The 17,137-nt window shown below is 36.0% G+C and overlaps 1 protein-coding gene across 16 annotated transcripts in view; it reads right to left on the bottom strand.

Annotated features, from left to right (window-relative positions):
- HEATR5A (HEAT repeat containing 5A) overlaps positions 1 to 17,137 on the bottom strand; it is a 186,207-nt gene that overhangs the window by 87,943 nt on the left and 81,127 nt on the right. For all 16 annotated transcript variants that reach the window (XM_056810409.1, XM_056810414.1, XM_056810416.1 and 13 more), the window contains exons 14-16: positions 11,838 to 11,947; positions 8,659 to 8,822; positions 8,388 to 8,563 (exon numbers count right to left, since the gene is read on the bottom strand). In XM_056810409.1, the coding sequence (XP_056666387.1) occupies positions 8,388 to 8,563; positions 8,659 to 8,822; positions 11,838 to 11,947 (450 nt within the window). The remainder of the gene's footprint in view (positions 1 to 8,387; positions 8,564 to 8,658; positions 8,823 to 11,837; positions 11,948 to 17,137) is intronic.

Here is a 17,137-nt window from a genome sequence, read left to right as displayed (position 1 = left end):
CAAAACATGCTTTTCTCCCAGGTTTTTGTTCACAGTATCACTATGTTCCCAGTCATTCAGGCTAAAAGCTTCAATATAATCTTTGACTTTTCTCTCCAATTCCCTTATCTATATCAAATTAGTTGGTAAGTCCTGTCAACTCTACTTCTACAACAGCTCACTTATGCATGCCCTCCTCTTCACTCCAAAGGCAGTTAATAATTGTAGTGTTTCCTGGACTACTATAATAGGTTTCTAACTGGTCTTCCTGCATTCTCTCCCCTCTTAAACCCATAAACAATAGAGCTACTAAAAAATCCCAATGAACAAGTTGTCAGTTCCTTGCTCAAAAAACTTTATTGCCCATAGAATAAAACACAAACTCCTTAGCCTGTCATTTAAACCTGCTTATAACTTCCTTTCAAGGTAAATTTCTTAATATTTTCATCTTATTTTTTAACAGCTATTTCATACAAACTTCATTTCAATATTATCCTCATCATTAAACTACATATATGTGCCAGTTAAATTGTACCATTTGGCATTTCTTGTCTTGCCTTCTAGAATCTTTTCTGCATTCTCATATTCTTGCACCCATGGAATAACCCCTCCTCCCGACATCTCTGCCTCTTGTAACGCCCTTCTCTCTTTTTAATGTCCCCATCAATTGCTTCTTCGTCTATAAAGTGAATTTGATTAATCCTATGTGAAAGTGGTCTGTTTCATATTATTTTACTTTGTCTAGACTTCTTCTTTTCCCTTTATTATATTCTATGTTATAATCATGCTTATTAATTTACTTACAAGTTTTATCCTTCCTATTAAACTAGAGAAGAGGGAGTATGCTATTTTTTTTATCCTTACTACCAACTACAAAGTAAGCACATCTGAAAAGTTTACAAGTATTCTTAACCTTGAATCACAATCTTGACTTATCTACTAAAAATGTCATCTTTTAGGAGCTGGTTGAGTTAATAAAATTATGGTGCAAATGAGACCAAAATCAGCTAGCTTTACCTATTGTAACAGTCATCAAAGACATCACTATTTCCAGAGGTACTGAGCATGAGCTATGCATCTTTGTGATTGGGCAAGAGTGTCAAAAGATCAACACAAACACATCTCTTCTCAAAGAGATGAGATAACAATAAATATGATACTTTGACAGTGGGTCAGTAGCATCAACTTCATATAAGATGAGAAGATACATTATTTAAGAGGCATCTATCTTCATAAATGTTGCTACTTTGAGCAACTAATCTCAATCTACTCTGATCATTTTAAAAAGTTGTTTGATATATAGACAGATTTTAAATGGTCCCTCTCAAAAGGATGGAAAAGTTATCTTTTTAATCATAGGATAAAATACCTTAATTTATTTTATATTTTCTGTCATAGTATAGTCTCATGGACTAATTTCTGTTCATCTTTATCACAGCCCATAGCAACTTTTTCCCCAGTTAATTCAGATAATGGGCATGCTGATGGCAGTAGAGACCTGAAAAATAATTTGGGCTCTGAGAAAAAAAGGAAAATAACAGATTCTTAGGAACCAATCAGGCCCCAGATAGAAATTGTAAAATTTTGTCATTTTGTCAATTACCACAAATAGAACTGCTTGAGAGGAAAAATAATAACCTAAAATGATTTTTTTTAAACACTTACCTTCTGTCTTAGGATCAATACTGTTTATTTGTTCTAAGGCAGAAGAGTGCTAAGAGCTAGACAATGGGGGTTAAGTGACTTGCCCAGGGTCACACAGCTAGGAAGTATCTGAGGCTACATTTGAACCCAAGACCTCTCACATCTGGGCCTGGATCTTAATTAAGTGAGCCACCTACCTATCCCCATAAAATGAATTTCTTTTGGTCTGAATGAAAATATAATAAGGAACTAGTGAGAAGAGACCAGTCATTTACACAGGAAAAAAAAAACCAAACTCTAAAAATTGCCAATTTCCTCTACTTATACTCCCTGTAAAATATACTCTAAGATATGCTCTAAGTAAACTCTTGGGGAAAAAAATTAACTAGGTAATGAATGAATGAAAAGTCATTAAGTGCCAAGCTATCTAACCAAGCAGTATATTAGGTAGAAGAAACCAATTGTCTCTTCCCCTAATAAGTTTACTTTGAAATATGGAGAGACAACTTCCTCTTTCTACTGCCCATGTTATTTGTCAAAAATACATTATTTCTCAAAAAATTATCTAAGGGGATATTTTTCCCAATTAATTTAGCTATCTCTAGCCAGAGTCTTCTCTTTTCCCCATCTTGACCTTATTGGTGAGCCAATTCAACTATATTATCTTCCTCTCTTGAAAACCTAAAACACTTATTTTGCCTTTTACACCCTTTCAAACTTCAGCTTTAGATAACTTGCACCCTTTACTGCTTCACTCCTACACACATGCTGCTGTACAAAGGTGGAGAAAATCATGTAAACACTTTGGCTGGATCCACCACAAATTTATGTTCTACAACTTCAATTGTGCCCTTGCTACTACCAAACTCCTTCTATATTTGTCTCATCAAATCCCTATCTCACTCTCCACAGGAGCCTTTTCAAACCTTTTCATCATTCTCCAAACCTTCCATGGTTCCTCTCCTCTCCTTCTCTCCCAGCTGAGAACTTTGCCATATATTTTACAGAAAAAAAACTAAGGCTATTTACCATGAACTTCATCTTCTCCCCTTTTCCTCACCTAACACTAGATGCCTTCTGCTACTATCTCTTCTTTCACCCATCTAACATAACAAAGTGGCCTTACTCTTTATGACGGTTAACCCCTCATTTGTTCAAGTGATCTTATTTCCTCCTGAATCTTGCAACAGATTGCCATCCTCTGTCATCCCTATTCTTTCACTTATTTTCAATCTCTACTGGCTCCTTTCCTGCTGTCTACAAACCATACCTATATCTCCTCTGGGAAAAAAACAAAACAAAACAAAAACTCTTATTTTCTCCTATCCCTGCTATCATTCTCTTCTGCCCTTTTTTGCTGAACTCCTTGAGGCTATACACAGTAGATGCCTTCACTACCTCTCTTCCCACTCTTTCCTTAACTTCTTTTGCTTTCAACCTCATCATTACCCTAAAATTTCTTTCTCCAAAGTTATTAATGATCTCTTAGTTGCCAAATTCAAAGGCCTTCTCTAAATCCCTGTTCTCCTTAACATCTCTGCAGTTTCTGATTCTGTTGATCTAGGACACCAATTTCTTCTGCCTTTTCTTCAACCTATCTGACCACTCTTCAGGCCCCTTTGCTGGATCTTCATCTGGAACATGCCCTATAACCATAGGTGTCTCTCAGAGTTCTTTCTTGGGTCCTGTTCTCTTTTCCCTTTATACTATTTCATTTGATCCATCTCCCATGGAATTAATTACCATCTCTGTGCTGACAATTCTCATATTTACTTCTTCTGTTCTCACCTCTCTGTTGAACTCTAATCTTTCATCTCCAGCTGCTTTTCAGACATTTTGAACTGGATGTCAAGTAAGCATATTAAACTTATCATATCCAAAACAGATTGAAAAGGGCAATACCCTCCTAGTTCTTCAAGCTCATAATCTAGAGGTGATCCATGACTCCTCACTAACTCTCATCCCTCTCAAATTCAATTTGTTGTCAGCACCCACTGATTTCGCCTATGTAACATCTCTTGAATACTTCTTTCCTATTACACTGCTGCCACTCTGGAGCAGGCTCTTATCATCTTTTACTGCTGCAATAGCTTGTTGATAGGTCTGGCTGCTTTGAGTTTCTTCTCATTCCAATCTGTCTTCAATTCAAGTACCAAAGTGGTTTTCATGTCACCCCCTTTATTTAATAAACTCTAATGGTTGCCTATCACTTCCAGGATCAAATACAAAATCTGCTATTCAGTATTCAAAGTCCTATATAAACTTGTATCTTTCCAGTCTTCTTACAATTTATTATCTTCCCTGTACTCTTCAAGCCAGAGACAATGAACAAGACACATCCTTTCTTAACTGTAGACATTCTCTCTGGCTGTCCTTCTCCCCCCCCCCCCCCCCCATGCGTGGAATGTTCCTTCTAAATTCTATTGGCTCTGCTGGCTTCTGTTAAATACCAACAAAATCTTGTCTATTTAAGAAAGCCTTTCCCAATCCCTTTATTTCCACTTTAATCTGTATACAGCTTGTTTTGTTTATATTTATATTTATGTTTATAAGTTGCTCCTTCCCTAGATTGTGAGCTCCTCAAGGTGGAGGACTTTTGCCTCTTTTCAAATCCCCAATGTTTAATAAAGTGCCAGTTATAGAACAGGCATTTAAAAACCATTTAATGATTAACTAAATGATATTCTATAATATGAGTCTTAGCACAATATCTTGCCAATATTATTTATGATGACTATAAAATTATATACATAAAATATTCCTACATTTTGGGATTTAAGATGCTCTCAAAATAAAAATTTTTCTTATTGCAAGTGTAGTGGGATTGGAACAGAGAAAAACAACTTTCTATCCTTAATTTAATTTTTAACTAGGATTTCTTCAAGTCTGGGTGTCATGTGCCCAAAAAATGCAACCAAAAGGAAAAGGTATCTATGCAAAAAAAGGGAACCAAATGTATGCAAGCAACAAAAATGCCAGAAAAAAATGAAAGTATGGCACATCGAACAAAAACCCCAAGCTTTTAATGCCTATCTGCTCTCCAATTAACCTTTTTAAATTTAAGACCTAACTTTTAATTATGTTTTTATCTCAAAAAAACCTAAAAAGGCGTGGTTCTAAGGGTGAATAACAGCAAGTAATCTTTAATAAGTTACATCTTAACTGTGAGAAAATGAGGAAATTTACATATAGAACCCAACCATAAATATTATAACTTTTAAAATTCAAAGCACAGTGGGATAGCTTTCCCATCTGTTGCCTTCATGCAGTTTGTTCTTCCTAGTCCTCTAATGAAATTCAATGGAAACTGCAAATAATTTCTTATGACCTAGTTTATTAATATTTCCCAAACTACTAAACATTTATATCTAATGAATGTCTATCTAAGGTAGCAGGTTTCCTTTTTAATTGCTCCCTAACTTTTAAAAAATTATTTATACCCACTGCAAAATGCTTTAGAATTTAATATGTGCATCATTCTCACCATTAGAAAAGCATAATATAGTTTAATATGATAGTACACATATATTTTAATCATGTTCTTTCTCCTTTCACTCTTTCCCCCCATACTGGTATTTTGCTTTTAATCATGCCTCCCACCCTTTATATTACTCCCCTTCCCAGCACCAACCTTCTTATTGCCCTTCCACTTATCTAGAAGGTAAGATAGGATTCTACATTCCAATGAATCTAGCTGTTCTTCCCTTTCTGAGTCAATTCCAAGGAGAGTAAGGTTTAAGTATTTAGCTGTCACCACCTTCATTCTCCCATCCACTATCATAATTGCCCCACTGTGCCTCTTTATGTGATATAATTTACCCCATTTTACTTCACTCTTCTCATTTTTCTTAATGCAATCTTCTTTTTCATCCCTTGAATTTCTTTTTGCATATCATTCTAAACTGCTTAATACCACACCCTCTGTCTATGTATACTTCTAACTATCTTGATAATGATAAAAATTTTTAAGTTACAAATGTCATCTTTCCATATAGAATATAAACAATTTGACCTTATTGAAACCCTTAAATTTTTTTCTTTCTTATTTATCTTTTTATGTTTCTCTTGAATTTTGCATTTGAGTATCAAAATTTCTGTTTATGTCTGGTCTTTTCTTCAGGAATGCTTGGAAATCTTCTATTTTAGTAAAAGATCATACTTTCCCCTGAAAGAATATAATCTGAGGATTCTTTCAATTTCTATTTTACTCTCATTCAAGACTATCAGGGTAGTTTTCTTTCATAATTTCTTATACTATGATGTCTAAGTTTTTTTAAATCATAACTTTCAGGTAGTCCAATAATTCTTAAACTGTCATTCCTGGATCTATTTTCTAGATCAGTTGTTTTTTTTTTCTGTAAGATATTTCATATTTTCTTCTATTTTTTTCATTCTTTTGATTCTGTTTTATTGTTTCTTGATGTCTTGTAGTCATTAGCTTCTATTTACCCAGTTCTAATTTTTAAAGACTGAATTTCTTCCCTGACCTTTTGATCCTCATTTTTCATTTGGTCCATTCTACTTTTCATGGAATGCTTCTCTTTATTGGATTTTTTTTTTGCCTCTTTTTCCAGTTGGTCAATTCTGTTTTTTAAGAAACACTTCTTCACTGGATTTTTGTGCCTCTTTTTCCAGTTAACCCATTTTTATTTTTAAGCTGTTTTTTCTTATTGCATTATTTTCATTTTTTCAACATTTTTCTTCCACTTGTCTTATTTGATTTTTGAATTCCTTTTTGAGTTCTTCTAGTGCCTGAAATCAATTCCCAGTTTTCTTTGAAGTTTTGCATGTGGTTGCTTGGATCTAAGAGTCTTCTACTGACTCTGCTTTGTATGTCTACATAGAAATTTTATATGGTTAGGCATTTTTTTTTGCTTTTTGTTTGTTTTTTGCCTGTGGACTGAAAGTTCTGAAAGCTGCTACTTCTGTCTCTTCTGCTGATGGCTTGTAGGATTCAGCACTCTGAGCTATTTTGCTCTGGGACTAAGGCTTCACCAATAGCACAGGCTTGAAAGGGCCAAGTGGTATGAACTTCTAGGCCTCATGGCAGAATTGTGCCAGGGCCTGGGACTCCAGGGGTTGGGGGTGGGAAGTGGGTTGTTTTGTTGTTTGTATAGGCAGGGTCCCAGGATCCCAAAGTTGGCCTATAAAATTTAAATTAAAATGAATAACTCCAGGTTCTTATTTTTCCATAGAGTTTTATTAATAATCACTTGAATTAGAAAAAATAAAAAGGATAGCAGTGTAAAATCAAATTTTCTAACCTAACTGACCACATATGTGGATTCTCTCTTTTTTCCTGGAACGCAGCTGAGGAGGCTGGCTGAGAGCCATGTGAGAGAATCCACACATGTGGTAGGTTAAGTTAAAAAATTAGGCTTTATACATCTATCCTTTTTATTTTTTCTACTTCAAGTGATTATTAATAAAACTCTATGGAAAAATAAGAACCTGGAGTTATTGATATTAATTTAAATTTTACAGGCCTCTGCCTAGGCTCAGAACTTGGTGCAGTTATAGTGAGGGGTGGTTGGCTAGCACTTCTCTGTGTGCAATTTTACTTCCAGTTATTGTGTGAAAATCAATTCTCTCTGCCTATCTTTCATGTTGTTTTCCACAGGAGAACCCCCTCTCTCTGTCTTGTTCTTGGTTTTTGACTCTTGTTGTCTTGAGGTGGTTTTAAATATTGGTTTATGAGGCTTCTCAGAGCAGTTTCAGCTTATACTGCTACCAAGTTACCACCTTGGCTCCACCCCTAGTAAAATTATAAACAGTACTACTATAAAAGGGACAGCCATGAAAAAAATCGTCCTATTTGTAAGCTATAGCTGGATTATAGCTATGAATAGAAACTTCTCAGTAGTTACCAAGATGAGGATATCAAATTATCTAGGTTAAAGGTTCAAAACCAAACTAAAGGGGGTGGCTAGGTAGCTCAGTGGATTGAGAGCCAGATGCAGAGATGATAGGTCCTGGGTTCAAATTTGGTCTCAGACATTCCTACTTATATGAAACTGGGCAAGTCACTTAGCCCCCATTGCCAAGCTCTTACCTTAGAACTCTTCTGGTATAGAACCAATACACAGTATTGATTCTAAGGTGGAAGGTATGGGTTTAAAAAAACAAAAACAAATTTAAAATGATAACAATACTTCCTGGAATTCATTTCTTAGCAAATCTTTCTCTTTGCCTATCAAAAACATAGTGGTATTCTCTTTCTAGGGCTACACATCTAAATCCTTCAATTATTGGGATACAACGTTGATCCTTTGACCAATGTTAATTATTGTCCTAAAATTTTTGTCCTAAATTATGTCTTAAAATATAATAAATTTCTAGGATAGTTAGTCTGTTTTCTAAAGCCTTCAATGACCATTTCAGTCCAAAGTGATCTCTTTAAGTTAACTGTCTCTGCTGTGGAATTCAGATCATAGGTTTGTAATGTTATTTATCTTTTCATGTATGTAGGTATGCCCCTTCTCCCCAACTAGACTGTAAGTTCTATAACATGTTATACTTTGCATTCCTAATGATGCTTAGCACAGTTATATGTACATAGGACATGCTCAACAAATATCTCATAAATAACACAATACTTTTCTATCACATAGATCTATCAACTTCTTTAAACCCAAGATATGTACATATTGACAAAAAGTGTGATCTTCCTATTCATTTTTCTATCAAATATTCAACAGTTGCATAGCATATTTTCATGTTGAAGTTGAAGCCATGTGTTTATTCAAGAGATTCAAAATGTTTACCTCTGAGTTTCTCCTACATGGGCACACACAATTCCAAAAAGTCTGGTTGCAGAACTGATAAGTGAAAACATTGGTGGTAGGGGCTTAGGTACTGAATTCCCTTCTATACCATGCTCATAAATTGAAAATGGGTCATACTCCAGGCTTCCACAAGCAATGCCATTTCCAAGGAGGAGCTAAAAAAAAAAAGATAAATAAAGCTTGTTAGCTGTGGTATCCAAATTGACATTATCCAGAACTTAGCCAAGAACTATTTGAGAATGAACTTTACCTGTTCTTCAATAAATCTGTGGTCAGTTTCTTGTAGTAAAGGACTTAGTAATAAAAGATCATCCTGATGACAGAGGGGTGGAAGTAAGAATGTGGATGCTGCCATCTGGATATCAGAAGCAGTCAGATCTGTAGCCAGTTCTTTGAGAATAACACAGAGGCTTCCTGATGAGCCAAAATAAAAGGGAAAAGAAATGGATATTTAATCAATTATCAAAAATTAGCTCAGGTAGTTAAACATAGACAATGAATTTTATCTTTGTAAGGGTCAAGTTTCTTTTCTTGTCCAGACCTATGGTTTCATCAGTGTGAGGAACTTACAACTTAGAAATCTTTCCTAATAAGGTAGATTAGCATGACATCTGTAATTCAATCAGAGCCCCCTAGGGTCCAAAAAGATTAAATGACTTATCTACAGCTATGAAACTAGGATGTATTGGCGGTAGCATGTGAACCCTGATCTTCCTGACAAAAAGCTGTGTATTACCTTTTTTCAGGTCAAGTTAGATTTGTTGTATTCCATGGGCAAAACGCTTTTCCTACAAACCTAAAAAAAGTATCTTAAAAATATGTTTCAAATGTGCTACTGGTTATATGGGATACCAAGGGAGAGATGTGGACTGATCAGCAGAAATCCATCAGGACTATTACAAAACAATTTAAAGAACATAATCTTCTTTCAATGCTATGATTGAAGTACATGAAGAATAGCAAAGACTAAATGTTCTAGCTGTACTTATTTGAAATATATATTCCTGAAAAAGGTGTGCATAAAGTATCCTTATGAATCAGCTAATTTTCTACCAGTTTACAGTAAAATATCAAGTGGTTATTTTCATTTGATTAATATTAAATTGTAATAAAACTCCTCACATTGAAAGCTTTATTATATGCAGTAGTGTATAATCTGACTATAATTTTTGGGGAATATATTTTTAATCTTAAAAGTTTAACTCATATACTGCTAAAATTATCTTTGATGCTAGGCCCACTCCAAACAATTGTCAAGTAGCTAATGTACTATAAGTATACAAGAGAAACAATGCTTTAATGACCCTTTTTATTAAGCAGAGTATTCTAAAGTACTGTGGAAAATCACTCGATTTGACTTTTTGATTAATATGGCTGTTTGCAAAACTGATCTTCTTAAAAAGGGCAACTTTTTTACTTTAATACTACCTTTACATCTAATTATATGCAAGTATATACTGAAACAGATAAACAGAAATAGGGGGCAGCTGGGTATCTCAGTGGATTGAGAGCCAGGCCTAGAGATGGGAGGTACTAGGTTCAAATCTGGCCTCAGACACTTCCTAGCTGTGTGACCCTGGGCAAGTCACTTGACCCCCATTGCCTAGCCCTTACCATTCTTCTGCCTTGGAACCAATACACAGTATTGATTCCAAGATGGAAGGTAAGGGTTTAAAAAAAAACAGAAATGTAAGCAGGGTTCAAAAAACAAAAGAATTCTGGCAACACAAATCTGTTCTGCTAAGAGATCCTTATCAGGGTTACAGTTTTTCTTCTTATCTGAACAGTCCTTGTAGGTAATTTGAAGCAATGATTTTAGGAAATAAAATACTGTACATTAAAAATAACTTCAAATTACTGTACATTAAAAATAACTTCAAATTTGACAAATTTCAAATGAAGAAAACATGACAATAAGTTCCCCTTCCCTCTGTTCCAATCCTTAGACCTGTCACCAAATTCTTTTTTTTCCCCTGGGGAATATTCTGGTGTTAGGGTAAACTATCTCAGACAGCAACACCTGGCTAACATGATGGCTAAAGTCATTCTTATATCAATCAAAGCTTGCATCTAAATTAAATGTGTCGATTTTAAAACAAGCTAAGTACTTTTTAAGAATAACAGATTCTATTAAAATATGTATTAAAATAATAAATTAAAATATACTGGAAAGTTCTTAAAATAGATATTTAAAGATAATTTTTAAATAGCCCCTGCAATATTTTGACACTCAATACTACTAGAAATTTAGATATGGAGAGTGGGACAGGACTCCCAAGTCTCCCTGTCCATCACACAAATAAAAAATAACTGTTTCTACCATAAGCTCAACAAATGATAACTTTTCCTGAAGGCTTCCCACAGGAAGGATCAACTGCTTCTCATCCCACCCAAGATAGCTCCCAAGATTAGTAAGGTTTCTCTTTCATTCTTAAATTTTCCTCTTTAACTTTCACTTTAATCATGCTCTCTAGGGCAAATAGAACTAGGTTAGGCCCTCTTCTTAGTCACAGTCTTTGAAACATTTGAAGATATGTGTGAGACCTTCCAATTTCCTTTCTTTTCCAGGCTAAATATTCCCAATTCACCTGATCTTCTATGTCATGAATTTGAGGCCCCTTACTATCTTGGCTGACCTCTGCTGGGTACTCTCTAGCAATGGGGGTTAGTTAAGTGACTTTCTAGGATCACACAGACAGGAAGTGTCTGAGGCCAGATTGAAACCCAGAATCTGTCATCTCTAAGCCTGGCTCTCAATCTACTTGTTCCCTGTTGATGTTTTAGTGATAAATTTTCTACTGTCAAAATCCTACATGTGCAAGAATCTCAACTTGACTAAGCCTAGTAGAGGGATGAGAGCATCATTAGTATGAAAGCAGGAAGACATGGGGTGCAATGGGGATCCATTAACCTCTATAAGTTTCACAAAATCAAGAGCTAGAAAGAGCCTTAGAGATCATCTACAAACAATCCCCCTCCCTTATAGAACTTGTCCAAGGTCACATAGGTGACCATGTAGAGGTAGTGATTCAAACCTAGGGAGGTAAATCCAGACCTTATGACTAATTTTTCCTACAATCCCACACTTCAATTGTAAACTACTACTACTACAATTAGTTATTAGAGTGCTTGTGAGAAAAGCACTATTAGTTATAAATGTGAATTTTATTTATTATTATTTTAATTTATTCTTTAAATGCATAGATTTTCCCCCCCTAAAATGAAATGTGGCCTAGAAGACCAGAGTTGGTAGTAGTTTTGCTTTTTTAATGTACTCTATTTATATTAAAGAAATATTATACTATGGAAAATGAGATTTACTACTAAATATCACTACTAAATAAAAAATCCTTGGAAGTAAGGAACCATATCCCTAATGCATGATAAAGTCATGAAACAGTAGCATCTATTTCTACCCAAAGCACATACCCGCATAGATCTCAGGAGGTAATAATGCCAATAGTTCATAAAGTCTTTGTCTGTAAATCATTGATGGGGTTTTCAGAGGACTTCCATATGTTTTCTGTATTGAAGAAAGTCTAAAAAAAGCAGATTTTTAAGTGTATAAATTATGTAACACTGAATGGATAATTAATAAAAAAAACTTCTGCTATATATGCCAGGTACTGTACCAGGTACAGTGCAGATACAAGTACAAGGAATAAAAGAATCCCTACTTTCAGTAACAAAGTTGATCTGAAAATGTGAATTAGCTTGGTGTATTTATTAAGTGTTTCCTACTTATAACTCCTTAGGCTATAGATAATTGATTCAAATAATCTCATGAAGCAAACTATCCATTATGCCTAGAATAAACACTCTGCACATTTTCTGAATGTGTGCTGAAATACTTCAAAGACCAGCTCAAGAGGTCATCCTCTCCATGAATTCTTCTCTTGTTCTGTAGTTCTAATGCTCTTCAAGCCAAACAACGCTGGTTATTCTCACATATGCTTTCTCTGCTCCTTTTCTTGGGTTGCTGAACTCTGCTGGAGGAAATCACTAAATGTACTGACTAGGTTTAGGCAATTTTAACCTCAGGATAAAAAATAGTTACACTATTTAATCTTAACTGAGATCTCAGTGCTGCACTCAATCCTTAAATTCTTCTCTGAATGACTACTATATTTTCTGAAGTGGCTGTTGCAAACCTCTCCTCGATTCTCCTATACTGGCCCCTATTAGAAGAGGATCTTCTACCTTACTGAAAAAAATCTGTGGTTACTTGTGGGGAGTTTCTCCTTTTTTCTTTTCATGTCAGTACTCTATTTTTTTTTTTGGCTGTTGTTTCTGACAATAAGGTTACCCTTTCTGATCAAGGCCAACTTCTTCATTTGTGTTTTTAATTACATTCCTTCTGATCTTTTCTAGATGCTCAGCTTTTCACCTGACCCCAACCCTAAATTTTAATTTCTCCTTAACTATTTATTACCTCCTTCCTTGCCATCTATAAATCTGCTCATAGCTTCCTCAACCTTAAAGTCTTCAACTGACTTTGTTATGTTACTCAACTTCAAATTCAGCCAAATTTCTTTTATAATCCAGTTACAATCCTTGACTTCAATTCCTCCTTCCTCTTACTTCTCAACCCTTTGCAGTCTGACTTCCAATGCCACCAGTCCACTGAAACTTCTTTCTTCAAGTTTAACTAAAATTGTCTTAATGTCTATATCTAATGGCAATCTCAATCTCATCTCTGTTGATCCCTTTGCAACTTTTCACAATGCTAACCATCTCCTCCTCCTCCTCCTCTTGGATACTTTTTCCTTCCTTGACTTTTATGTTTCAGGCGAAGAGCATGGATGATTCATGGATGACTCCTGGTGTCCTAAACAACCTTGCCTACTCTAGAACCCTGAACCAGCACTCGTTTTTCCCTCATTCTCTTCTATTCCACTGGCAACTTGCCACCTGCTTATCAATATGCTCAGGTTTTAAAAAATTCTACAAAAATACTCCCATCTACCATACTAGTTACAATTGCACTTCTTTATGAGCAAATTACTTGAAAAAGAAGTTTACCTAATGCTTCTGTTTTCTCATCTTTCAATTTTCTTTTAATTCCTTATATTCTTGCTTCTATCTCCAAAGCTCTATCACCTTCTTAAAGGTTGTCAGTTATCTCAATCACCAAATCCAATGGTTCTGTTTCAATCAATAACTTACTTTATCTTTGTAATATTTGACATTATTGACCACAATTTACTACTAGATATTCTCTTCTTTAGCTTTAGAAATCTGGTCTTCTTTTTCCTTTAGTTTGTCTTTCAAACATTTGTCTTTGGCTCTCTTCCTTTTGCTTTATAACACTTTACTTTCACAATCTGATTTACTTCTACAACTTATTATTACTTCTAATCTCATTGTTAAATCTATATCACAAATCGCAGTCCTCAATTCCACTTTTTAAAAAAATCGAATTAATTTAGAATATTTTTCCATGGTTACATGATTCATATTCTTTCCCTCCCCTTTTTCTTCCTCCCTCCCAGAGCCGATGAGCAATTCTACTGGGTTTTACATGTGTTATTGATCAAAACCTATTTCCATATTATTAATATTTTCAGTAGAGTGATCATTTAGAGTCTACATCCCCAATCATATCCCAATTGACCCATGTGATCAAGGAAATGTTTTTTCTTTTGTGTTTCTATTCCCACAGTTCTTTCTCTGAGTGTGTATAGTGTTTTTTCTCATAAGTCTCTAAGAATTGTCCTGGATCATTGCATTGCTGCTAGTAGAGAAGTCCATTACATTCAATTGTACCACAGTGTATCAGTCTCTGTGTACAATGTTCTCCTGGTTCTTCTCCTTTCACTCTGCATCAATTCCTGGAGGTTGTTCCAGTTCACATAGAATTCCTCCAGTTCATGATTCCTTTGAGTACAATAGTATTCCATTACCAACAGATACCACAATTTGTTCAGACATTCCTCAATTGCAGGGCTTCCCCTCATTTTCCATTTTTTTTTTTGCCACCACAAAGAGCCCACCTATAAATATTTTTGTTCAAGTATTTTTCCTTATTATCTCTTTGGGGTACAGACCCAGCAGTGCTATGGCTGGGTCAAAGGGTAAACAGTCATTTAAAGCCCTTTGGGCATAGTTCTTGCCTTCCAGAATGGTTGGATAGAAGAGAGGTAAGGGCTAGGAATTTAGGGTTAAGTGGCTTGTCCAGAGTCACACAGCTAGGAAATGTCCAAGGCCAAATTTGAACCCAGGACCCTCTATCTCCAGGCCTGGCACTCTATACACTGAGCCACCTAGTTCCCTCCAACTTCTTAAAGGAAATATCTCCCTAGATATTACAGCACTTAAAAAACTGTAAACTAAGGTTATCATTCCCTAAATATCTGCCTTTTCTTTCTTCACTATTTATAACTCTTAAGAGTTCTAAATTATGTTACTATTTTGGCTTTCAACTTCTCTCTCATTTCTCATCTTAATTCAATCACTAAATTCTGCTGAATATCTCTAAAATCTTTTCACTCAAATCTTGATTCCCACCAGTATACCCTAGGATAGACCCTCTTCACTCTATGAAGCCATCGTACCTCCACCAGAAAGTGACCTCTTTCTTGCTTTAAAATTCCTTGGAGCACTGAGTGTCGATTTTTTTCTTTATCCACATCATACTCTATACCCTATATATCATGTATCAGCTTTTGCATATCTGTCTAGACATAAGTGCCTCGACAGTCCAGGGACCATGTTGTTTTTATTTTTTGTATCTCCAGTACTTGGCACAGTTCCTTAGACATTTGGTGAAGGGAAGGGTAATGAAGGCTATGACTTCATTTGTGTAGTTAATTGCCAGTGAGTAAATTTCCCCTACCAATGCAGCTGGGGAAAATTGTTCTGCATCTTATAATCTCTGAATTGCCTGGAGTCCTGAAAGACAAATGACGTACCCAATGCCATGCAACTAGTATGTATCAGAGGCACAACTTGAACCCAATAGTTTCTAAGTCAGAGGTTACCTCTATTAATTATAACAGGTTTTCTCTCATACGAGACCTCTACCTCTTGATCAAGCTTTTGATGAACCTCACCACAATATCACCAACTCTAACCCAGGAGATAAACTTCTTCCTGCCTCCAGATTCCCCAGAACACTCCCTCCTGTTTGTGCCTGCCATAAAGTGAGATGCCCAAGTGCTTCACAGGACCCCACCATAATGTCTAGTACAAGGTCACTTGAGAGATGCCCAAGAATCATCCTAAAAAAAATGCTCCACTAGACTTATCATCCCTTCTAACTCCTAAATTCTCTTTCCTTTCCCAAATTCCTAGAAAAATTTGTTTTAAGCTTGCTGTCCATATTTTCTCTCCTTACTCACTCAATCACCCCACTGCAATATGATCATAAGATCCTGTCATTCAAATGTTACTGCTCTCTCCAAAGTAACTAATTTTTTCTCTTAAAAAACGCTTACCTTCTGTCTTAGAACCCATATAAAGTGAGGGTGGAACCAAGATGGTAGAGAAGATACACAAGCGTGCACATGCATGCATGCACACACATACACACACCTGATCACTACTAAATTACTCTCCAAAAACTGATATGATGCTTCAAAACGAATTCTAGAGCAGCATAACCTATAGAGAGGAGTGAAATAATTTTTCGGCTCAAAACAACTTAGAAAGCCATCACAAAAGATCTATTGCACCAGGGTGGAAGAGAAACACAAAGGAGAATGCCATGGCAGGTCATGCTGTGGCAACTGTGAACTTTAGATTTACTTCACCCTGCTTAGTTTAACAAAACAGGAATGTCTATAGCTCTACTTAAGGATTAAGTATTGAGAAGGTTGGCCTATGACAGACATGTGCTAGCAAATGACAAACCAGAAACAATTGACAGACCCCAGGCTATCATAAGTCAAGCTTAAGCTACCATTGGTACATGTGAGATGCAGGAAAGTGATTGTAAAAACGGTCTATATATTTCACGTCACTTCCTCTCTCGGTCTCTTTTAGTGGAGAGGTGGCTCTGGTTGCAGCATGCTGAGAGTCTTGGCATCTTGGTGTGGCGGCAGGTATTATCCAGGTTTGGCAGTGAGAGTCCTTGATACACTACTGGGGGAAGCTTAGTAACCTAGTTCAGGTGAGGCGTCTTCTCTGAGCTCTCTCAGAGTTTAGGCTGATTCTTTTCTCCTTTACCTTCCAAAACACTACTCTCTTAGGAAAGCCTCTAATCTTCTGAAAAGACCTCATGGCAGAGGTCTTTGAACTCCCCCTGGCATAGGCCAGGCGGGAGAAATCCTATACCCCTTCCCTCTCTCTTCTCCTTAATTCCTTCCCTCTATATTAATTAAACCACCATAAAATTTCCAAACTGACTTGGGTATTTTTATTTGGGATATTCTCTGGCAACCAATAAAAATTAGATTAAGTCATAACCCTAAAAATTCCCCTTATACAACAATGGGTGATGCATCAGCAAAGACTTCAGGAGCTCTCAGTCACAAATGGTGTTGGGTCAGACAAATGTTCGGAAGATTACAGAGGTCCCTTTGCTGGCTCTGGGTGCAAGATTCTTATCACACTGTCTATACACAGATCCAGGTCACAGTCCGGGGTTAGGGTCTCAGGGTGAAAGAGTACTACCAGTGCTTATGGCCAGGGGAGAAGGGGGCATTGGTCACAGTTCCAAAGAAGAAAAGAATGCTTATGGTTGTTCACAGATCATGATATAGGCTAGGAGAGTACTAAACACACCTTTC

Source organism: Monodelphis domestica, chromosome 1 (genome assembly GCF_027887165.1).
Source record: "Monodelphis domestica isolate mMonDom1 chromosome 1, mMonDom1.pri, whole genome shotgun sequence".
Lineage (NCBI taxonomy): Eukaryota > Metazoa > Chordata > Mammalia > Didelphimorphia > Didelphidae > Monodelphis > Monodelphis domestica.
Note: the sequence above shows the minus strand (reverse complement) of the source record. Positions and strands in the feature narration are given on the sequence as shown.